The 25,226-nt window shown below is 39.0% G+C and overlaps 1 protein-coding gene across 3 annotated transcripts in view; it reads left to right on the top strand.

The window, feature by feature from the left end:
- Positions 1-25,226, top strand: part of AKAP6 (A-kinase anchoring protein 6) — a 384,054-nt gene that overhangs the window by 136,217 nt on the left and 222,611 nt on the right. For all 3 annotated transcript variants that reach the window (XM_075926957.1, XM_075926955.1, XM_075926956.1), the window contains one exon: positions 24,565-24,687. In XM_075926957.1, the coding sequence (XP_075783072.1) occupies positions 24,565-24,687 (123 nt within the window). The remainder of the gene's footprint in view (positions 1-24,564; positions 24,688-25,226) is intronic.

The raw sequence follows: 25,226 nt of genomic DNA, 5'->3' as shown, positions 1-25,226 counted from the left end.
TCCCTCCTCAAGACATTATATACCAGCCCTCAATAATACATAAACAATTGCATTTTTAATACAATTAACTCCTAAAATATTTAAACTTAATTCAGCAGTCCGGGATACTGTAGGAAATTGCCATGAAGGTAACTCATCTTAGGGGAAAAAAACAGAGGCAAGAACCTGACAGCTGAAAAAGAAAGGGACTGTACAGAAAAGAGAGATGAACCTTGGAAATAGATGGGTTAGTGGGTTGTAAGGAATCTGCAAATAAGGACTTGTTCATACACAGTACTACTGAAATAATATTGCACCTGCTATGTTGTAAACATTGTAACTGCTTCCAGGGTTTTGGCACGGTGTCACTGGACTTTGGGAATGGATAGAAGTGAATTTTTTTGAGTCATGCAAACCAAACCCATCCAATCTATAATCTTCTCCTACTTTTTGTAGCATGCCTGTCAGGGCAAAAAAAGACTGTCCAAACTGTTTAGAGAATATGTATTGGAAATGTCCTAGCATAGGCTCAGTTGTGGGTGGAAGAGGCTAGAGTAAGAGTCGGGGCTAAAAGAGAAAAAAGACCAATTTCAAAGTACATGAACTACCCAGCCTATGTAAACATGTCATAAAGACTCATGTTTGTGATAAATCAGATAGAAGATAAAATAAAGATGTAAGATAATCTTTTTGGCTTGAAAAAAGCCATGTTTTGGGGATCTTGAATAAAAATAAATTTAAAAAATTCGTAAGTCTTGCCAAACCCTGCAGTTGCCTAAATTCTCCCATCCCATAACTAGCAATTTTACCCTGTCTCTTTCCCACATTGTGCAAAAATTACACTTGATCTATAAGTATTCACTTTCAGATTTGTTTTTCTCCATATACTGAACCAGATTTTGATCTCATGTTTTTGTCCATGTAAACTGCTTTGGGAAGTTACAGTATTCTGGTATAATTGCTATCATAATGTGGCCCAGTATCATAATGTGGCCCAGTATATTTAAACAACTAAGCAATATAAACAACTATTAATGTTTTTAATTGATAGACAACAATTGTTGTTTTAAACTGATTTATGTTTCATAAGTATGACCAAATAACAGGGAATAGAAGGCTCCTCTTTTATGTGAGATTATGAACCATTATAAACAAAAACTAACTCAGACCACTACAATACTTAATGCACAATTGAGTATTTTCTTACAGTTATCTAATCTCACAACTCATTAATCTAAACACAAAAGCAGACAGGCTCCATTTGATTTTTGCTTAGTCTTTATTTTGTTACACAGCAAATGTGTCTTAATAAAACAAGCTAAGAACAGGAAGCTCTGTTCAGAGTAGTGTCTTGCTGCTACATTTCAACCATAATTTAGTAGTTCTTCTGAAAGTGGCATTTTTGTTCTGGAGAATAAATCTGAATGTACAGCTTCATTAAGGACAGCCAAAGACTGGTGGAATCAGTTCTAGTGATGTAGGTTTCCAGCCTAATACTTTTTATTTATGGCTGTAATAAAATAGTCAGTTCTTCTTTTTGCAGGACCAGCATTCTAGAAATGAACAGAAGCATTATTTAATGAGTATGACCATAGGAAATTCAAGGATACTTCATTACAATGGAAGATATTTATAAATATAGCACTGACTTCATAGTAAGGAATGTGTTGAACCTATGTGAAATAATTATTTGAAGCCTCCTTCTCTGTCTGTTCATGCTAAGGCTAGTCAGCACTTCCAGATGTGTAGAAAACAAGTTTCTGCATAACTGCAAATTATTCTGATGAATTTTGCCTAGATACTGATTGGTAAAAATATTTCTTCCCACTTCCTCAACGTCTGTTTGATTCGAACTTGCCAAATTACTATTAAACGAGCAGCAGAAATATTTTTAGTTTAATAATAATGGCTATTAAAAATGTGAAGTGCATAAAGAAAACTTTTCTCACATCATCATTTGCCATATTTACATTTATTTGCCTCACCCATATCTTTAGCATCCAAGATAAAGTTGTAATACCAATGTGTACTGTTAGTCATATCTTCTGTGGTGCACTGAACAAAAATCTGTAGATGTGCCCTTTGATGTCTGCAGCAGTATTTACATTCTGTGATACATTGGAATTTCTGCATCAATTCCAAATACGTTCAGACACAATTTTTTAATATCAAATATGAAAATTAATTGTACAAAATGCTCTATATTCTCTTTGTGGCATTACTTTGAAAAGAGACTTTGTAAAATTACATTATTGAGTGTTCTCCCTAAAGGACTTTTGTGTTAAATGTGCTCATTTTCAAGTAAAAAGATTTTGAAATTGGCCTTTTTGAATTCAGCTCACTCTATCTTAGGTAAGTAGGCTGTGATGTACCAAGACTTTAAAAAAAAAAAAAAAAAAGTAAAAATATTTGTCATTAAAGAAAAGCTACAGTCTTGTTGAGTAAGAAGGTGACAACATGCAGTGTCACTTTTCAGAGTTAAAGCTAGACATATAGGTTTTCAAGATTACACTTTAAATTGCATATAATTTCACTTTGTCAGTGGTTCATAATTTACAGTATTGCTTCAGGAAGTAGGAGGAAATAGGTATTTAGTTTTATGAGGTTTTCAGAAGAGCTGGTAATATTTTTATTAAGTTTTTAAAAAACACATTTTTGTCTGAGTTTAAAACAAATTGATCAACTATAGACCTATTGAAGTTTTTGGGCACTTGAGAAATTTCTAAAATTCCAATATTTATGAAATTAATACAATTTTTTAAATCACAAAACTTTCTTCTCAGCAGTATTCAGAACTCTCAGGACTCTGATGCTGTCATTCATACTAAATGAAAATACCATTTTCTCTGTTTTTTTGGGGAGGGGCCAATATTTGCAAGGCTAATACACGCAGGTCTCCACTTGAATCAAAATACGTTTATTTTGCAGGCTTGTAAATGTGTCAGTGTCTGAAGCAAAATGATGAATCTTTCCTGTAGAAAAGATTTGCAAATAGGTTCACTTCTTTCAGGAGCCATTTCTTTGTTATGAAACTGAAAATAGTTAGGTTTAGTTTCCCAAGTATAATTCCTTACTATAGTTCCTGAGTACATATTTTAGGTGGAATTGTATATTGTGAACAAGGTTCCCTCTAAGCTGTGTGGCAGCACAGCCCTGCAGCTGCTTAATCCTCCCACTCAGTCAGAGGCTCAGGGCTCCGTGCGCAGAGCTACCTGACTAGGCGACAGTTCCTGAAGTATAGTTCCTTACTGCTCAGCCAGTTTCTCTAATACCCTGGTTATCCATTTGTTATCCTGGATATATAAGAAGCATGTATATGTAGAATGCATCTCTCCAGTTGAATGAAGACCTTGTGAACTTCCCATGAGCTGCAACAGTACTGTGGTTTCCCTGTTGCATCTGCTCAGCAAATCTCCATTCTTTTCCTGCTGCCTCATCATGTGTTAAGGAGAGAAGGGGAAACTACTGCTTTGACTGCCCCCCATGCAGACTGACTAACAGCCTGGGGACTCTGCATGGATAGCAGAATACATGCTACATTGATTCTGTCAGAATAGGTAGGGGAACAACACCTCATACAACCATAGATCCTAGATGTCTATGACCCTGAGAGCTTCCAGTCAGAAAGAGAAAAGACCACATCCAAGTAAATAGGAAGGAGATACGACAATTTGGCTGAAAAGGAACTGGGGGGGAAGAACCACATGATCAGTTTTGTGGAGGAACATGTACTATGTTTTACAGAGCAGGGAACAGAGTATAACCTTTACTCTGACAATCCCTTACTTATTAGTCAATCTGTCGGGGTAAGGTTGAGAGGATGCTGCTGCTTGAGAGGAGCACTTACTGAGAGAGTGGACACAAAGGATGATTGAGCTATGGGGTGGCAGAACATGAATTGATGGGGTTGGTGCAGTAGAATGTGTATTTGAGGTTAGAGAAGTAACTGGAGAGGTTGTGAGGGAAAATATTGGTTGTGGATATATGACAAATTGGGTCTGGTAGTTGATGAAAGATGGCTAACAAAAATAGATGGACTGATTGAGCTGAGGGAGAATGAGAAGGAAATGGAGAGAGGACAAGAGAGAGGTGGGCACCCAGTAGTGGCTGAGAATAAGAAAGAGAAAGAAGGAAGAAGTTTTGGAAATGAAGATACTGTGGATAGAGTGTAGGAACAGGCAGACATTTAGACCAAGTTTATGGTCTGAGTAGTTTCTACAGCAGAGGTGGGCAATAAGTGGACTGGACATAGTCCAGCCGAGTTAACATCTGGCAAGCTGCCAGACACTTTATTTAACTGCGTGTCCACAGGTATGGCTGCTTGCAACTCCTGTTGCCTGCAGATTGCTGATCCTGGCCAATCGGAGCTGCAGTTGGGGAATGAACTGGAGCACTGCTTGCCACAGCTCCCATTGGCCGGGAATGATGATCCATGGCCAATGGGAGTTATGAATGGCCATATCTTCTGATGCTTAGTTAAATAAACCCACCCGGCAGCTCAGCAGGGACTAACCCACGTGATCCCACAGGCCACTTTTTGTCCACCCCATTCTACAGTGTATTGAAAAAGTATCTTCACATCTTGTAACAAGATGCAGATCTATGATGTAGTCATTTTGATATTCTCCTGATTTGAAAGCCATTTGAAAGTACTGGGGGAACTGTTGTGTGAGCACTGGATTGGGCTCACAATGTACAATTCCATCTAAAACCCTAGATATGTACTCAGACAACTAGCCTGTCGTGGTTACTGCACTGTGGCTACATTTCGATTTTTAGCATGCTAACTCAAAGATAGCAGAGGTATCTGTACCCAAACTGGAGATTAAGCCTCCAATTCCAAGGTAGACATACACAGTGTGAGCTTTAAGAAAGCTATTCTAAACAAAATGCTGAAGTGGTAGGAAGAGAAACTGCATCCTTTTGTGTTCCATAGTGACATGTCCTTTCCCACTTACAAACATTGAACTCTCTTATTACCTAATATACTTTAGAACTTTCTGTGCCCAGTGGCACATGAGACAGCCCATTTTCCCCATTGCAAGATGTTTCGCTCCATCTTAAGTTGACTCCATGATGGCAACATCTTTTTCTACTGTTGTGCAACAGGACATTCTTTGTCTTGTACATTTTCTCTTCCAGCTAGGTAGACTCCAGTCAAAGATGGTGTCTACACTGCAAGCTTTTCTGCGATACTGGAAGTATCCCGGAAAAGCTCTGCTGCATCCAAAGAACAAGTCTGCATTTCAAAAAAAAAAAAAAAAAAAAAAAATGGAAAAGCAGGCGCATTTTTTCGGCATCCCTGTAAACCTTGAGGAAGAAGGGATGTTCTAAAAGAGGGTTTTTTCCCCCTAGCATTTGGCCCTGTATAGATGGGCCAAATGTTGAAAAAGCCTCTTTTGGAAGGAAAACAGAATAAGATATGCAAATTGTGGTTTGCAATTTGTGTATCTTTTTCCAACTTTTCTTTGTAGTGTAGCCATAGCCTTTGTAGTGTAGACATAGCCATAGGCTAGTCTGATGGTATTACAAAAGTGCCGTAATGATCTGTTTGATTGAGTTTGCAGCCTGCTAATCCATATACCAAACACTTCTGTGTTGATTACCCAATGTCTCCAATGAATTTCCAAGATTCTTCATAAAGAATAATGTTGGCATGTATTCATCTTTCTGTTGTGTACCTTCGTCATCTGCTGCATTTCTCAGGTAAAGAGTAGTGCTAGAAGGACAATTATATTGTACTATCTATTTTATTATTGGGCCAATCAAAATAAAATTAAAGAAGGCAGAGAGTCTATATAATACTAGAAAGTTAGTAGTTATAGCACTGAAGGTACATTTGAAGCTGCAACTTAGCAATAGAGTTGAAAAGTTAAAGACTGATGGATAACATAGAACAATGGTAGTTTTTCAAAGAAGCATGTATGGACTACAGTGGGGGTGAAATGCTGGGAGTTATTCTTTTCCTTAGAGCAAGTACACTAGGCTTGTTGAAGAGAGAAAAGAATTAAGAAAGAGAACAATAATGAGACCATGGTAAAAGAGCAATTCTGCAACAAGGGTACACGGACAAAGACAAAAGTTTGAAGATCAGTCAGATAAGAGAGAATGAATGGAAAATAAAGCAAGAGACCCTTATGAGGGGACTCTAAAGAAAGGGGACTCTAAAAACCTTTTTCTAATATCCAAACAGTTATCACTGTTCTTGAAATGTTGTGGTGTCAGGAAGGTTACAGATAGCATGATTTTAACCATAAATGAAGTACAGGTGTGATGGAACACTTCCAGGCTGTGCTTAATGAGGCAGAACACTAATGCACATTGAGAGGTCTGAAGGAATAGCTAACATACTTATATCACTACAAGTGATAGCCTTTGAGGAAATAACTAAGGCTATAAACTGAGTGAAGAGAGATGAAGCACCAGACTATGAGATAGATGCTTAAATGTTAAAAGCTGGGGAGGAAGTGATGGTGCAGGCTGTACAGAATGGTTTGGGGGAAAGGAGAACTGTCCTAAAGATTAGAGAAGAAGCGGCATCTGTAAAATCCCAAAAAAGGCAGGCCGGCCATATTGTTTGTGATAACTGGAGAATGGTGACACTACTATCTCTGTATCTGGGAAAGTGTTTTATATTGTCATTTTGAATAAGATAAAAAAGTTTATGTATTGAGGGAAGAACAGGCTGGATTTCAATAAGGTGGATCATGTTCAAATCAGAATTTCATCTTGAGCAAACTTATTGAGAAAGCCCTAGACTAAATGTGTTTTAACTGCTTAATTTTACAAAAGTGTATGATAGGATCCACAAAGAAGCTTTCTAGTAAGTAGATCATGAGACACTATGGAATTCCAGCAAAGATGGTTAATTTGATATATGTTTTGTATGAGTTTCTATGCCATGTTGGGACAGAGAGCAGAGACACTGAATATTTTAACATTATTACTGTTGTAAGGCAAGATGACATATCATCCCCTCTTTTCTTCTTCGTTATCATATATTTTGTGATGAGAAGAGGGACAGCTGTGTTTCTGCAAAGGTTTAAAGAGAGTTTTCTATCACTAGCCTACCTGTTTCTGGTTTAAAATTCAGAAAAATTACCTGAAAAACAAGTTCATGGGTCATATCATTTAAATTCCTGTTATGAGATGACAAACTTAACCTTTACTAATCAATTAGCCTCATTGGCTGTATTCAGAGTTCTAAATTCTTTTATGATACATGATCATCATACAATTCATATAAAGGATGTAGTAGAAGGTCAATATATTCACTAATTATCCAAAAGGAAACATATTCCATTTTAATTCAGTGCAATTTTTTTCTCCCCTAGCGGTCTTCTGCTGTTTAAAAATCCTTTTAGAAATGGTAATGTAGCACCATCGTGAGGCCAGATCTCACTACTACAGCTGCTTGACAGATTTTTAGTATATTTTCCTGTTTAAATGAACAAAATACTTGGAAATATACAGCATTGTTTAAAATATAATAATAAAAATACATTGTCAACCAAAATCCAGTACTTGCTAAGGAAGAGAATATATTTTCTTTAATGAAGCACATATCAGTAATAAACATTTTATACAATTTAATTTTTTTTCAAAAAAATTAGTTATTTTCTAAATTAAAGAAGCAATAGCACAAATGTGCAACTGTTCTTAATTTTACACAATTTGTCAATTGTGTTGTAAAATTAAATTCAATCCACTGCAAAGAGCTTAACTATAGTGCTAGTATCTGGCTATAAATATAATTGTATTTATTATACAATTTAATGAGTCCAGGAAAGAAAAGGTCTAGCTCTTTCTTGCTTTAACATTTCACTTTAATGTTATTGACAAAGTTATTTTTAAAAGACAAGTATAAATGATGTTTGTTAAAATACATTTCTAAGAACTTTTCATATGCCAACTAGGCGAGGGTGTATATTTTGTCTGTAGATCGTTCTCCAACACATCAATGGCCATGTGTCAACTTCAGATCTTAGAATGTGGTCAAGCATGGAGAGAAGGAACAAAGTCCTCTATACAATTTACTGGGGTGGGGTGAGTGGAATATGTTCTGGACACCAGATGAAGACAGACAAAGATGTCAACCAATCACCACGCAATGGTGAATCAGATCAGATCAGACAAACAGGATGATAGACATGGGAGGCCCACATGATCAGTACATGTTGCCTGGGAAAATCTGGTAAATGATCCTGTGAGGAAAGACTTCAATTGCCACCTGCAGAGGAATTTCTGCATTCTGGCTGAGGTCTTGGACATTGAGTCCAAGTGGACCATGTTCGGAGCTTCTGTTCTTGAGGCATCCACACAAAGTTCTGGCTTTGGAATGCAGTTGATGCCTATCATGGTGGCAACCAAGGCCCTCCTGCTGGATGCCAGTAGTAAGGGAAACTGTCAAGGTAAAGAAAGTGGGAGCACCTTCCGTTTGTGGAAAAGGGCAAGAATTTGGAGTATTTGTTCAAGAGTGATGGTAGGAGATTGACTGGTGGATTGGTGCAGCAACAATAATGATGTGGGTCTGGTGACAATCAGAGGTGGTGAAGCAGGAAATGAGTTCTTGGACCAAGCTCTCAGTTTACAGGTCAGTCTATATCCCTGTCCTTATTTAAGATTATGAACTTTAGGTAACAACTAAAAGGACAAGATCACAGGCGCATGTGGCAAAAATGAGGTTTCTCCACAGGGTGGCTGGCCTCACTCTCAGGCTGGGTGAGAGGCTCGGCTATTTGGAAGAACCTTGAAGAAGAGCCAGCAGAATTAGTTCAGGCACCTAATAAGGATTCTCTTTGGGAGCCTTCCTTTAGAACTCTACCAGGTGCAAGCCCTGAGACCAACCCGGAATATGCTGGGATGATTATGTCTCCTGGCTGGTCTGGGAACACTTGGGAATCCCTCAGCAGGAGATCCCTGTTGCAGAGGAAAAGGGAAGTCTGGACCTCCCTATTCTCTGTACTGCCACCATGACCCTCACATGGAAAAGCAGCATAAAGGGAAAAGAACGCTAAGTGAAGCAGCCATGTGTGGGTGGGGGAGCAATGTTTTCTCCAGAAGGCACAGTGGGGGGAGTTTGATTCTTATTATGCTACTGTATAGGGGAGTTGTTAGGGGCAAGCTGGAAGAGTGGGTATGGGACTCTCACTTACTTCTATTCATTGGTGCCAAAACCCTTCACAGAGGTTACATAGGGACAGCAGCTGCCCATGCATAGGAATAGCAGCTGTGCAGGGGCTGTTTCATTCCCATCTGCTCACCATGTTCCCTACACAAAGCCCAGATACTTGGGCTATGCATGATTAGGAATGATGGTAACAAAACACTATTTGTTTTCTGGGCACGGAACAAACCCAAATATACAAGTACAGAACATATAATATTGGAAATTGGCAAATGATGATTAGCTAGTCTTTGGGTCTACTTAAGCAAATAACCAACATAAATTACCCACTAAAGATTCTGAGGAAGGTAAGTTGCCAACACAACCCTTAAATAATTATTATAGGGGAAAGATTTAGTATCTCCAGGTATCCCTCTAATAGCATAAATAGCTTCAACTTCAGTGTTTATACTGGCAGCATTTTAAGAAAAAAATCAACTTGCTTTATAGAAAATGAAAAATACTGATTAGAGATGGGCCTGAACCACAGATTTTGGATCAAGATCCATACTTTATCTGACGAGTCAGCGAGGAACATTGTTCAAATCTGTTGATTTGGGGTTTGTGCAGGATTTTAGGGACAACTGAATCCATGTAAAAGATCTCTGAATAAAAGGTGTTTTCATGTGTGAACCACTGGTGTTGAAAGAATTGCTCTATTTTCTACTAAACTTGACTACAGTATTCTGTAAAATTGCCCATAGAAAACAAAAGAAGAGTTTAGGAATGTGTAATAAGTGGGTAAGTATTACAAACTAGGGCATGATCCTGCAAACACGTATTACAATGAGTACCCCCATTGGCTTCCCATCTTTATCCCTATATGCATGGTGGCAAATGTTAGCAAGAATAGGCCCCAAGATTGACAATTCAATGAGACAAGATTGTGTGACCTAAAAAATATTTGCATTATTTCTCTCTTAACTAATCAGCAGAGTCTGGCTGGCCTTTGGCTGAGAGAGGCACATACGAGTATAAGAACTAGAAAATACTTAACTATGGTATTTGACATTCTGACCCACTTGCCACAAATGGGTGTTGCACAGAAGGGATTTAAATATGATTATTCCCTGGCAATTGCTTAGACCTATCAGATACTCTGGAAAGGAAAATAGCATGGAAGGAAAATGAAACAACAGTATGAAAAAATATTTTCATGATAACCAGCCACCCCAGGAGACATACCCAATTACAATCTCTTTCTGAATAAAAACATTTTCTGTTAAATATGAGAAACAAAAATGAAAGAATGTGGAGATAGGGTGACGTTCAAAAGGGTAAAGTGTTCAGGCTTAGTTTGGATTAGCATCCAAAAGTTTAGATTCTTATCTGTACTATCCAGCTGCTTGAGTCTGCAAAACTCATGTCTTTTCTTCTTTCCAAATATCTGAACAGATTTCTTTATTGTGCCATTCACCATGATATGAGGCATCATTCTCTGTATCCAGTCCTTACCACTAACCTCTGGTCCCACCTTACCTTACTTTACTTTACACTGTATCCTATTTTTTTTTATCAAGATCCATCTTGTTGTTTTCCGCAGGTTTCTGCCATCTCTTTCTTTCACTGATTCCTCCCCCTTACCATGCCTCTTTTTCCTTATTGTTTCCTGCTTTTCCTTCCTTCCCCTGGTGGTTCTTATTACTTATTTTGTGTGTCCTATAAATCCTAAGTAGTTTTCTCTTAACTGTGTGCACTCAGGTTCACCCACATCCGGTATCTTCTTTTTCATGGCTATCTTCCCATTATACCATATAACCAGGAAAGTGCACAAAATAGAAATTTTCTGAATGAACAACTCCCTTATGGAATTTGTGTGAGTAGTACTCCCACCCTGCTGCAAGTGACCCAGAGTTTTGATCTAATATGAAATTTAAAAGTGAGATGGTTAAAATACTTGGAAATTCTTGATGGGAAAGGCATTACATATGTGTAAAGCATTATGATAACTCAGCAGTTCTCAAACTGGGTCGGGACTACAACGTGTGTGTCAGTCTCATTTTAATGGGGATAATAGGGCTTCAGCCTTGGGTAGCAGCATTGGGTTTACAGGTACCCCAACTAAATCATCCCAGCCAGCGCTTTGTCAAGCCAGGCCTTGAAGTCCTCTAAGGATGGAGATTCCACCACCTTGTTAGGTAACCCATTCCTCCCTCAGTAACCTATTCCCAGTAATCTTTAGCTTTTTCGTACAGATGTTGGGTGTCATATGATGGCAATAGACTTGCCCCCTTATAAGACCTCCCTGAAACACAGGCTGAAAAATATGTGCATGCTGATGACATCTGTTTTGCTAACACTGGAAAACAATTGTCACAGGATAGAAATGGAATCTCACCTGATCATAGCCTGACACACAAGCACCAGCTTTCAAAAGTGGAGGTGCTAGCTCTGCCCCAGGCCAAGTCCCCTCCCCTGCATCCTTCCACTAATGCCCCACCCCCACCTCTCACAGCCCCTGCTCCAACCTCACTCCATCTCCTCCCACAGTGGTCTGTCTCTCCCTGAGCACATCACTGCTGCTGATCCATGGGGGCCTCTGGCAAGTGGGCAGTGCTGAGGGTGAGGGGAATTAATAGAGGCTGCATAGGGTGCTCAGCATCCACAATTTTTCCCCGTGGGTGCTCTAGCCCCAGAGTAACCACAGAGTCAGTGCCTACAGCCTGACACAATGGCTTCAGGAATACTGCAACACCTGAAATGAAGATCTCTTCTCATACCACCAGTATGAAAACTATCAGGAATGTCCTAGAGAGCAGATCCTTCAGTTCTTTGTACATCTTCTGCTTTGGCCTTGGTGTTTGCTTCAGCAAAATGTTGCTCTGTGGTGTAAGGGTACAGCCAGCTTGTCAACAAGGGGCATGTCTAGACTACACGCCTCTGGCGACAGAGGCATGTAGATTAGACTACCTGGCATAGGAAAATGAAGCAGCGATTTAAATAATCGCCACTTCATTTAAATTTACATGGCTACCGCGCTGAGCCGATCAGCTGTTTGTCGGCTCAGCGTGGTAGTCTGGATGCTCTGCGGTCGACATCAAAGGCATTTGTCGACCTCCCAGGTATGCCTCATCCCAGGAGGCATACCTGGGAGGTCGACAAATGCCTTTGATGTCGACTCCCACGCGTCCAGACTACCGCGCTGAGCCGACAAACAGCTGATCGGCTCAGCGCGGCAGCCATGTAAATTTAAACGAAGCGGCGATTATTTAAATCGCCGCTTCATTTTCCTATGCCTGGTAGTCTAATCTACATGCTTCTGTCGCCAGAGGCATGTAGTCTAGACGTACCCAAGGAGCTGACATTAGCCACTTGGCTGCTTGAACTATAAACCAATGACCAGTCTATGTGTGCTAGCATGTTAACTCTGCCAAACCTTTAGGAGAAGCCCGAAAATCTGCTTGAAGAGATCAGCAGATAAGCCCAACCTATGACACCTCTGATTGACTGATACACCATTCTCAGACAAGGAACAACATGCTGCACCAATATTAAAGTCTAATCGTATTTGGGGGAGGAATCCACTTCTATGGTACAGCATATGATATCCCTCTCAACTTTCCTTTGTTACTGCAGCTCACACACTTTTGGACAATTTGGCTCATCAACGAAAAATTATATCCTTCCAGAGCAGATGCATAGGTGGGAAAGAGAACTCGAGTCCATTGCTGCACCTACCCACTTGTCAACTTGATCATAGATCCTGTACTAAGCTTAACAGGCTACTCTGGCTCAGCCAGAGTTGCTGCAAACTTGCACCAGCTTGGCTACGTTTCCTCCCTGTTGTGTGAATGTGGAGCAGAACCACAGACGATAATTCATGGTGGAAGAGTGCCCAATTTGACATCTGGAGGGAAGTCTGCAATGCCAAGCCTCCTTTGATACAGAGGCCATTTTCTAGTTATGAAACATAGACATTGATGATGTCTAGGAAGATGTTTGCATATGAGAGAGAGACACAGAGACTTCTATGTTTACGGTGCTGTCACCTTAAAAATGCTGGCTAGTGATCTTCAGTGACAGAAAAATAAAAGCTTCACTTTGTTCCTGTACTGGACAGCGAATAATTTTAAATAACCATTTTTCCACTTCTGCATGGGTAGACTAGAAAATAGAATTATGACTGGGAAAGCACTGCACTGCTCACTGACTGAGGTCCATACGTCCGTCATTAAGTGAACAGTGTTCAACAGAGCATTGGCCCTAAACATAACTTCACTAGCAAAGTACTATGCCAAAATATCTACAGATTGGACCTCTATAGTCCAGACTTCCTTTGTCTCGCAACATCTGTGGTCTGGCATCCTTGTGGGTGCTTCTGGGTTGGAGCACTCATGGGGAAAAGCTGGGCACCATGTTCAGCAAGTCCTCCCCTGCCCTCCCAGAGCTTCCGAAGCACTGCAAATAGCTTATTAGGTGCTCAAGTTAAGGGAAGGTGGGAAAGAAACAGGGGTGGAATGAAACATTCTGGGGGGACAGGCAGGGTGGCTATGGAGCTCGATGGCCGACTGCCAGGAGTGCAGCCCCGCAGTGGAGTCCCTGAGCCAGCAGTGCAGGCCAGGAGTGCAGCATGGCGGCTGAAAGACTAGATTCACTCCTGCCCACACAGCTCCACAGTCATACTGCCTTTTTTCCCTGCGTGTCCCTCCAGTCCTTGCTCAGACAATGTCAGCCCTCTTCTGCCACCAGAGCAAGTCCTGCTGCTGGCAGCAGCAGAGAGGCTGGCATTGATCTCCCCTGAACTTACAAATTCCCTGGTTTGGCACTGATCAGATCCTGAGGAAGATAGAACCTGCAGTGATATCATAATGAATCGATGAAATGCATAATCTGTGCCTACAATCTGACTTATGCTACCGCATCTGAAGCCCCACTGTTGGTAGCAAATAGTAAACTAAAGAAGCTTCCCATCTTTTAACCAGAGTCTTTTAAGCCTATTTAGAGCTGCCTATGTCTTTCTATGCTAGTTATGCAGCAATCCTGCTGGTGTTATAGAAAGAGTGGGAACTATTAAGAGAAATAGTCTAGTATATACAAAGCCCGTATTAAAAGCATTATACTCTTAGATCAAACTCTCCTTGGCTGAACATGCCCTGTAAGCATGATGCTTTCTAGCAACTTCTGAAAGTTACCTATTAAAAAGTAACATATTCCTGGGTGTTATATACACTGTGCTGTGAATCCCAAGTGTGAAGGAGGAAAGCCAATATTTTAATCACTCTGTGCATTCATTTTAGCTTAGTTTCATTAAATTCCTAAATAGCATGAGTTGTTATATCCTGAATTAAGAATTATTTTTATGAAAAGAAAAGAATAATTCTGTTGATGTTATACTTGGTCAGTTCTATGTTCCTGTGAGGTCAGTGGGCTTGCTGGTCATCACAAAGTCTGGAGGACACAACAGAAGAATTTTTTTTTCTTCGTGGCATCTGGTTCCTTCGGGAGTTCTACAATCTGTACTGTTGATGATTGTACTGTTGCCTTTGCGTCCAGATCCAATTAAACTGACCAGGGCTGTTTGTATGGTCTCATCCTCCTGAGTACCTGGATTCCTTTGACTTACCTTTTCTTATGAAGAAAGTGTACTTTTATCTTTTTGAAAATATAGTCCAGTGGGCAGGAATGAATCCCTTCTGAGACTAATATGCAAGTCTTTTTGTGGTTAGACAAAGGGGTTTCTTAATGCCATTCTGTGATAGAAGTGCCCTTAGAGTCAGCTCATCCCAGTATGTAGCCCCTTTGTGAGCTGAATCTTTTTCGTAAATTGGGAGAAAACTTTACAACATTCTCTCTTTGCAACAACATCGGACATTCTTCTTTTTTTTTTAAAAAAGCAAACAGCCTCATAACCAATTCTTTTAAGACAAAACTTCCTTTATATGTTCAGAAATCAAATGGTGGAAAGGGAGATCTAGTGTAGCAATTTCACTAGCACTGCTCTCTTATGCTCCTGTGCTGACATTTGTGATATAAAGGACAAGTTCTCTGTCTCTGTAAAATAGGTAAAACAGTCATCCTTGACAGTAGAAAATTTTGTCTATAGATTAGCATTTTCAGGAACTGTTTATATATCTGGACCTAACTGTTTGGAACATCTTTTACAAACTGTGGGTCTCGTCACTCCAAAAAGGTTTTGTTTCTTTATAAAAAGTTGTGTGCAAAAGTATTCTATTATGTGCATGTGATGCAATCCATAGTAATTAAATGTGCCTATTAATTACAAATTAATAATAATAAATTGTTAAGCGATGTTAACATTGCACAGCTTAAAATTTCAAGTAGCAAGATGGTCAAATAATGCTTCCAGCTGCACATGCAACCCAAATTACTTCTGCATGGTTTCATAAGAGCAGAATTTGGCCCAAGAACTGAATACATTAAAGTTTCCACAACAGTGTTAACTTGCTGCATTACATCCTGTATTATTTTATAGTGTGTGTTTAACAACATGACAAGTATCTCTCTAAAATATGCACAGTCAAATTGGGTTCAAGATGGCCACTACCCTCCCGGAATATTCTGAACTAAGGAGAAAAAAGCAGAAATCAGACTAATTTATGGTGTGTCTTCAAAAGTTATTCTGAATTCTGCAATTTGATAAAATACTAAGCTTTTGTTTTTAAAAAGTTAATCATTTTCAAATGTAACCTTAAATCTGCTGCCTGTTTGTAACAAGCTCAAACCAAAATTCCAGATCAGACCTTTAAGGTCTGAGCCCATTTTAATTATGAACATCCCATTAGACAAAACTAGGTTTAGTGACATTAAACTTGTCCTGTCCTCACTTTATTTAATTTCCTAAAAGGTGAATTTCAGCATCTAAATGAGATCATGTAAATACTTAAATTATTGAGAACCAGAAAAAAAAATGGAGTAACATAACATTCAAATTTCACATTTGAAATAAAATATTTTTTTAAGTTAAGTCTCCAGTGCCAAGTGTAGCTCAGGTGACAGGAGCATGTGTACAATTTTCTGTTCCTGTTACATATATAGATTGATAGTCAATTTTCTGTTGTTCTGTCCCAGATAAAAAGGGACTTTTGAGGGGAGGATTTTGCAGTCTTTCATTCAGTTACTTAAATTTTGTGTGACTTATCTCCAGAAAATGTCAGGGAAAATTCATAGTGATGTCACAAGGGACTATGCTTTATTGTAGCAATGCAGACATTTGTGATGTTATTGTGATGATCACAGTTTTAGAGTCTGTTCTCAGTTCCACAAACACTACATGCAATTAGGGAGTGTTCCCTGGTCTGGCTATAGTTTTCCCTGTTGTCCCATGTGAGCTGCAAGTAGACACAGCTGAGGCACTGTGAGAAGCACAAAATGCTGGAGCAAACAACAGAACAGAGCCACCCTTCTACATCTGGAGCCAGTGGAAGCAACCTCAGACCATCTCCCACAGCTGTGGAAGGTAGAATTAATGGAGGTCCAAGCCCAGGCTGGAGACTAGTCAAGCAGCTTCTGGAGTCTGCAAGGAAGGTAGTGGGGGCTGGTCAGCAGATAGAGTCTGCCTGGCAGCAGTTTAAGGGGCTGCAATAACCTGCCAAAGGGAGTGAGATGTGTGTGGTGGGTCAAGAGGCAGGTGTGCCTGGCAGAGCTATCAGCCATGGTAAGGAGTTGGGAAGCAGGTGTAAACGGCACCAGAAAATACTCAAAACAGTAGGGGTACGTCTACACTTGCTCCGCAGTTGAAACTAGGGATGCAAATGTAGCCGACCGAAATTGCTAATGAAGCAGGGATTTAAATATCCCTTGCTTCATTAACATAATCTCACCCGCACGCTATTCCAGAATAGTGTGCGGGCGAGATTATGCTAATGAAGCGTGGGATATTTAAATCCCCGCTTCATTAGCAATTTTGGTTGGCTACATTTGTATCCCTAGTTCCAACTATGGAGCAAGTGTAGACATAGCCTAGGAGAGTGGACATGGTGTGGGGGTGGGAGAAAACACAGGGCCTGCCTATTTCTCTGCACAATTCAATTTTTTGACTTGTTATTGCTACTCATATTCTTTTGAGATGAGCAAGGGTATTAGCGGGCATTTGAAATAAAAGACCAGTTCTTGGGGAAAATAAAGTTTCAGGATTTTAGTCTAATCTAATGATTTTGGAGTTTTTGAACTGTTGGGGTTGACAGTACTGCTAGTGGGCTCTACTAGAAGCCTACCAAATCTCCCCCACATTTTTTTTCAGTGCTTACAACTGTCTTATTTTGAATCCTTATCCACCCAAATGAAATAGCCGTAGACCCCAGAGAAGACTATTCCCGTGCCAAATTTTAAACATTTTTTTCTGCAGCTTTGTTCAAAAAAGTAAAAATAAAACTTTGCGGGGGTTATTTATACAAAGAAAAAGGTATGTTCCACAGCCCCACAATCAATAGCCAGGTGAAAAGCCCAAGGGGTACATATTTCAGAAATGCATCCGTGTATGGAAACAGAAGATCATCATGGAAATTGCTATGTATCCTCAGCTATGGATATTGCTACCAAATATCCACTAGGTAGTATCTGATTTTTCCAAATATAGCATAGCATAGTAACATACTACTCTGAGTCATGTAGGATGACAGGGTATGAAATAAAATCAGTGCCTACCTTACTATGACAGTACAGAGCAGTCACATCACAGACCCGATTCCAGTGGTCCCAGAGGGAGAGATCCGTTTACACTGGAGTTCCCTCCTGGTCTCTCTTTTTCTCTCTTCTGAGGAGCTCTTGTTTTATAATTATTTTTTTGCTACATTGCAAATAACTATGATATTTTCAGCTTCTAAAACATTGTAATATATCATATTATAGTTTAATTATAGGCATCATAGTGTCTGTTTTAAGTAAGTAGCTGTTATAGGCAGTCCCTCTCTGAGAATGACAAAGGCCTAGGCCACTTTGAGTTTAGAGGCCCCAGCCCCTGACCCCTAAAATATCTAACTTCTCATCCACAGGGTCAAACTCAAACCAAAAGAATATATGAAAATGAACTTGAGACATTAATTTATTAACAATTAAGTCATTATGCCAATAGCATGTATGTTAAAAATGTAACTTAAATTGTGAGTTTCCAGGGCAAGCAAAACTCTTATTTTAGGACTGCTTTTCTGGCTTTGTTGTGTGAAAACACATTTATAATTGAAGAAAAATCTAATTTATGTGCAACACCACTGTTAATGTTAAGCATTGAGAGCCCATTCATAGAATCATAGAATCATAGGACTGGAAGGGACCTCAAGAGATCATCGAGTCCAGCCCCCCGCCCTCAAGGCAGGACCAAGCTCCACCTACACCATCCCTGACAGATGTCTATCTAACCTGTTCTTAAATATCTCCAGAGAGGGAGATTCCACCACCTCCCTTGGCAATTTATTCCAATATTTGACCACCCTGACAGTTAGGAATTTTTTCCTAATGTCCAATCTAAACCTCCCCTGCTGCACTTTAAGCCCATTACTCCTTGTCCTGTCCTCAGAAACCAAGAGGAACAAATTTTCTCCTTCCTCTTTGTGACACCCGCTATCATGTCCCCCCTTAATCTTCTTTTTTCCAAACTAAACAAGCCCAGTTCACGAAGCCTGGCTTCATAGGTCATGTTCTCTAGACCTTTAATCATTCTTGTTGCTCTTCTCTGTACCCTTTCCAATTTCTCCACATCTTTCTTGAAATGTGGCGCCCAGAACTGGACACAGTACTCCAGCTGAGGCCTAATTAGTGCAGAGTAGAGCGGCAGAATGACTTCACGAGTTTTGCTTACAACACACCTGTTGATACAACCTAGAATCATATTTGCTTTTTTTGCAACAACATCACACTGTTGACTCATATTCAACTTGTGGTCCACTATGACCCCTAGATCCCTTTCTGCCATGCTCCTTCCTAGACAGTCGCTTCCCATCCTGTATGTATGGAACTGATTGTTCCTTCCTAAGTGGAGCACTTTGCATTTCTCTTTATTAAACCTCATCCTGTTTACCTCTGACCATTTCTCTAACTTGCTAAGGTCATTTTGAATTATGTCCCTATCCTCCAAAGAAGTCGCAACCCCACCCAGTTTGGTATCATCTGCAAACTTAATAAGCGTACTCTCTATCCCAATATCTACATCATTGATGAAGATATTGAACAGTACGGGTCCCAAAACAGACCCTTGAGGAACTCCACTTGTTATCCCTTTCCAGCAGGATTTAGAACCATTAACAACAACTCTCTGACTACGGTTATCCAGCCAATTATGCACCCACCTTATCGTGGCCCTATCTAAGTTATATTTGCCTAGTTTATCAATAAGATTCAAATGCTCTTGTCCCATTGTAGAACTATTATAGTTCTGTGCTTGTTTTCACATGTTGAATGTGCTTTCACCTGAAGCCACCGATGCAGAGAGACTGGCAAAAACACATAATGCAATTGTGTTATTAGGAAATACAGTTGACAGGTCAAGATCGAATATTTCTTGAAGCAGTTGTTTTGGCTTGCAGTACAATTTAAAGTTGGTGGATGCCAATCCCCATTCAGAAAGAAAAAGAATGATATTCAATATGTGCTCTCAGAGTTTTTTCCAGTTATCAGTTTCTGTGTTTATCGCTACTGTTGGCCTGTCTGTGTCTTGATTAATGACCTCCTCATTCTGAGGCAATGGTATTGAAATGTCATTTGTGGGTACAAAGTTTTCATCATCAGAACTGGATGTGTTACCGTTAGTATGGTCATTGTCTAATAGCTAAGGTGTCTTTTCTACAAGAAATTATGTTATAGGCTTTAAACCCTTAACTGCTGCTTCACTCTGTTGCTTTCACTTTCTCTTACTTGCACCACTTTCAACTGTTCGCTTCATTTTTATAAAGGGATTTGTTTAAAACACAGTAACACAATAAATTAATTCACTATGGGCTATTGGTTATACGAAATAGTAATTGTATATATAGTTCACAATGAATAATATATAATAACGGTTTGGGAATATTATATAGTATCGCATTGATAGTCTTATTTCATAGTCTTGAAATTTCACTTGCTAACGTGTTCTTGTTATTAGATTCCTCTAATAACTGGTGCATTATTATGAATATGAACACAGGGTAATTGCCAGATTAAATCTAAAGTTTATTAAACAACTATAATTTAGTTGATTATCACAAAAATCCTTTAAAGGTGAATCTAAAACTGGATGAAGAAGTAGCTTACAGCTGAGCCTGATATGATTATTGTACACAAACACACACACGAAAATAACAGGAATATGAAAATCTCCTATGCAGAGATAAACTTCAAATTTAAATGTTAACCTCACCCTCATACCCAGCAAAATCACTTTACAGTAACAGAATTAATTACAACTTTCAAAATTTGAGGCTCCTTTATCTCCTGAGGCTAAGGCCAAATGGCCCTCCTGGCCCCACATCTGATAGGGCATTATAGGTCAGCCTTGCTCTGCTGAAACAACTGAATCTAATTTATACCAGTCAAAGCTCTATCTTTCTATCTTAAAATTGTCTAAGAAAGCTGTGTAGACAAAGAAAAGGGTAAATCACAAATATAAAAGAGGGAAAGCAATAAAAATGTTAATATTAGGGATGAACAGCCATTTCTGTTAGATGTAGGAAGTGAAGATAAGCCATGACAAAATATTATTTTGTATATTTTGCTTTCTTGTAACATTTATTTCTTTGATCAGTCCTGAGTCTGAGTTCATGATTGCATGCTAAATTTGATTCTTTTGCATGGGATAGTTAGTCCTAGATTTCATTTTCTGGCTGGGTTGAATTACATTTGTTCTTCTAGCTAGTCAATAAAATGGTAATAACATCTTTAGTAAGGTCTAGGCTGTGTCCATGAGTGTCTCACAGAGACACTTCTGCGCTGGTGCTAAGTTTATGCTCAAGGCTGTGCTTAAAAGTACAACTATACTAAAGTAGAAATACCTATTGCCTATCAGAAAAGATAAGGAAGACCCTAATGTGAGTGTCAGTGTTTAAAGTGATAAAGGTTCAGCATATTGTTAGAAAATACTGACTTTGGTTTTAAAGCAGATATTTAGCCAGGCCTTGGAATAATGCAGAAGAGAAGACATGAAGAAAAGCTCTATGTAATTTCTAAAGCTTGTCTCACTCACCAACAGATGGTGGTCTAATAAAAGATATTACTTTGCCCACCTTGTGTCTCTGAAAAAAAGTAGAAGCTCAGCTTCAAGAGCAGGGTTGTAGTCCCATGGTTAGCATCAGACCTGATCCAACTCAATGCATTTGCATAGGTTTCAATTTCCACTGGAGCTGCCTTCCAGGCAGACATGAGTCATGAGGCTGGCATTCAGATGATAAAGGTGTCTCTGCCCACTAGCATCAGGCTATTAAAATAAATAAGTTGGAGCCATAGGCAGTACTGTGAAAAATGTTTGAAAAATGTTTTGATCATTAGTTTGTAACAATAGGGATTCTGGAGCCCCGATATAATCTCAAATTTAATTTGTGATAAACATGTGAAAAATACTAAAAAGAAATCTTCTGTCTCTTCTACACTTGCATGTATTGTTTTCATTTCTGTTGTAATGTATTTAACTATGTGAGGTTTCTTTTTAATTTTACCCAAATTCAAGTCAAGTCAAATTGTGGTCTTAATTTAGTTGTGGAATATCCAAATCTGCATTTTGATATTCCTTAGCTCTTATTTGCATGAAATAGGCCTGTATTTGAATGTTCAGATGTAAGATTTAGAAATCCAATTTAGATGCTTAGAATTCAGCATTTGGCTCCATCCTTAAGATTTTGTAGGACTGACAATGCTCCATTAGGCCTCCAGATGGTGGTGTTTACCCAGACATTGAGGTTCAGGAGCTGGACAATGTTATCTATCCTCTGATAATCATTTTCAGTGTCAGGCTTTTAGTTTTTTAAATTATTTTCAGTTTCTACAGATGTGTTCTTTGAATGGTTTCAATAAAATTTTATAGCCATCGTTTGAAAAATAGAGGATTATTGTGATTTGTGTTTTGTGGTAGAAGATATTTCTCTGTGACAGGGACATAGCTTGGGTTAGATCTCCCTGTTCTGTCGTCATGTCTCTCTTTTCCTTTACCTCTCTTTTCAGTGCCTACCACCAACCCATTTATTTTTAGTAGGGATTTTAATGTCTACAATGAAACTGTTATTTGAATATTTATGTTGTTTTAAACAAAAAGATTCTGGCTCCTCATAGCGCTGCGTGATCCTGGCTATATATTTATTCCGGCCCGAAAAACCCTTTAAACATTCCCTACTCCCTAACACAAATGATTCAGGTCATGTTCTTGTTCCGGGTCATCTCCCACCATGTGGTAAATACAAGCCTATTAAATGTGATGCAATTTATAGCAGAGAGAAAAAGTATTTTATATCTAAAAGTCTGGTACTGGATCGTTCTCAAATAAAATACTGAAAAAATACGAAGATTCTGCAGGAGAAGTACAATCACTATTGACAGCTGCCTTTTGTATGAGTGAGTATTGGCTTGAAATCTAGAAATATTTTCTGGAAATTCTGCTAAAACATAGACATTTGCTATGGGAGGTATGATAGTTGGATTTAAAATGCATGAAACCTATGCAGGAGAGTACCTTTATTCTGTGTGCAGAGATGTGTGCTATGCTGGTGTCTGTGTGTATGTATACATCAAAGCACCTTGTCTCTGAGATAACATCACTAAAATGTGATGAGCAATTGGTTGTGTGGTTTGTAATATTCTTCCTCTAAAGCCCAGTGGGTACAGCCCTGTTTGGTGGCAATTCTGAATTTTGTGTTAACATTTACAACTTCTGGCAAATCTCTTTGAGGTAGAAATAATTGTTTTGTTTGACCTGAAACTGTTTTTCCAAGCATTTTTTAAAGGACTAGAGGAATGTCCCTCCCCTCTTATAATCTTAGCCCAATGGTTGGGGCATTCACCTGTGGCAGGCATTTAAATGCAGGCATTCCCATGGGACCGGGGAGACCCTAGTTCCAGTCCCTCTGCTCCAATGAATATTGAATTATTAATACAAAGAGAAAAAATGAGGATACTATTTTGGTTACTTTACAGAGCTGCTGAAGACATAACCTAATTAATTTATGGGAGTTGCTCAGATACCAGAGTGCTAAGTATCTTAATCTATACTATGATTAAATAAAAAATAACTCTAATACATTAGTGCTAGTATTATCTTAAGCAATTCAGGGATGGTCATATTAGATGAACATACTCTTAAGAAAGAATCCATTTTAAGTTGATGTAAACAACTGGCCATGCAACTCTTTCAAGCGTCCTTTGATTCATGCTGGAGAGAAGACTTTGGTGGAGTTATCTGCATTCAGAATGGGGCTACAAACTACATCAGAGTGGGCAATAAGACACTCTTCAGAAGGGTTAGCCCATGACAGGCCGCCAATTTATTTACCTGAGTATCCAAAGATACAGCCGCTCGCAGCTCCCATTGGCCATAGTTCACTGTTCCCAGCAAATGGGAGTGGCAGGAATCAGTGGCCGAGCCTGCACCACTTCCCATATCTTCGGTAGAACAAGAACAGCAAACCATAACTAACGGGCATTGCGAATGGCCATACCTGTGGACACTCTAGTAAACAAAGCATCTGGTGACCTGCCAGCAGGGAGCTCTGACGAACTGAGTCTGGCCTGTCGGCCACTTATTGCCCATCCCTGGGCTGCAGCATACTACAATCATGTAATGTCCGGGGTATAATTTAATAGTGCCTATGATAAAAGACCAGCAGTACTCACATTAAATGCTGCAAATTCTGCCTTGTATATCACTAGAAGGGATGCAGCTGTCTCATCTATTTCCCTGAATAGAGACATCCAGCTCATCCTTTATCATAACCCAGACCTCACACCCAGGCACTCATATAAATCTCCCTCACGCTTAAAACCCCATAGTTTCTCCATTTTACCATAATCTAATGACTCCTACTGGCCTGTCCCAAGACAGTTGCAGTGGGAGAGGTCTAGGATGAATATTAGAAAAAACTATTTTACTACGAGGATGGTGAAGCACTGGAATGGTTATCAAGGGAGGTGTTGAAATCTCCATACCTACAGGTTTTTAAGTCCCAGTTTGACACAGCCCTGGCTGGAATGATTTAGTTGGGATTCGTCCTGCTTTTAGCAGAGGATTGGACTTGATAACCTCCTGAAGGCTCTATGATTCTATGATTTCATGATTCTAAGACACAGTGACTACCTTAGATTATTCCAAAACACATTGAACACAGTCTTCTCCTTTATCAGAAGTCCGTCAACCAATTGTTATCATTCTTTGAATGGTTGTTGAGGACAAGATTTCACTATGCAATGCTCTGCTGGTTTTAAAAAATAAAGCACGTGGTTTTTTCCCAGATTGTCGTTGTACTAACAAATATGCTTTCCTTGTTCTTTCTTTTTTCTTATCTGGCAAGGGGTTTGTAAGCAAGCTGGATGAATTCATTCACTGGTTAAATGAAGCCATGGAAACGACAGAGAATTGGACTCCTCCTAAAGCAGAGACAGACAGCCTTAAACTGTACCTTGAGACACACTTGGTAGGACAAGATTATATTGTGATTGCTATCAGTAATTGAAGTATTCTTCTGTGCTTTTTGTTAGTAAATTATTTTTTCTAATTACTAGTCAACACCTTTATTTCAATGCCATACTCACAGTGTTGCAAATTGCATTATTCAAAATTCCAACAAATTTGCTCTCTAAAAGAAAACAAAATTTCCTGCATTATTAGCCACCACAGAATAGCAAAAATCTCTTTGAAAATGGAATTGGAAAAAATTATATTGCAATTTAAAGAAATTATGCTGAAATTGGAAAAAAGGGAAATAATAAAAGGCAAAAGTAAAATTACATTGCTACTGGCCAGTATAAACGAAGCTTTAATTAATTTTTTTCTATCTGCCACATTTTAATCAGTACAGAATAATTTAAATACATTATTTGAAATTATTATTTCAGTTATTTTAGCTGATGTGAGTTTTCTGTCATGTAACTGTCGCTATTCTTCTTGTGCAAAATAACAAAACATTGCATGGAAGTTGGAAACACTTGGAAAAATAAGATCTGACTATGTTAC

This window comes from Pelodiscus sinensis, chromosome 4, assembly GCF_049634645.1.
Source record: "Pelodiscus sinensis isolate JC-2024 chromosome 4, ASM4963464v1, whole genome shotgun sequence".
NCBI lineage: Eukaryota > Metazoa > Chordata > Testudines > Trionychidae > Pelodiscus > Pelodiscus sinensis.
Note: the sequence above shows the minus strand (reverse complement) of the source record. Positions and strands in the feature narration are given on the sequence as shown.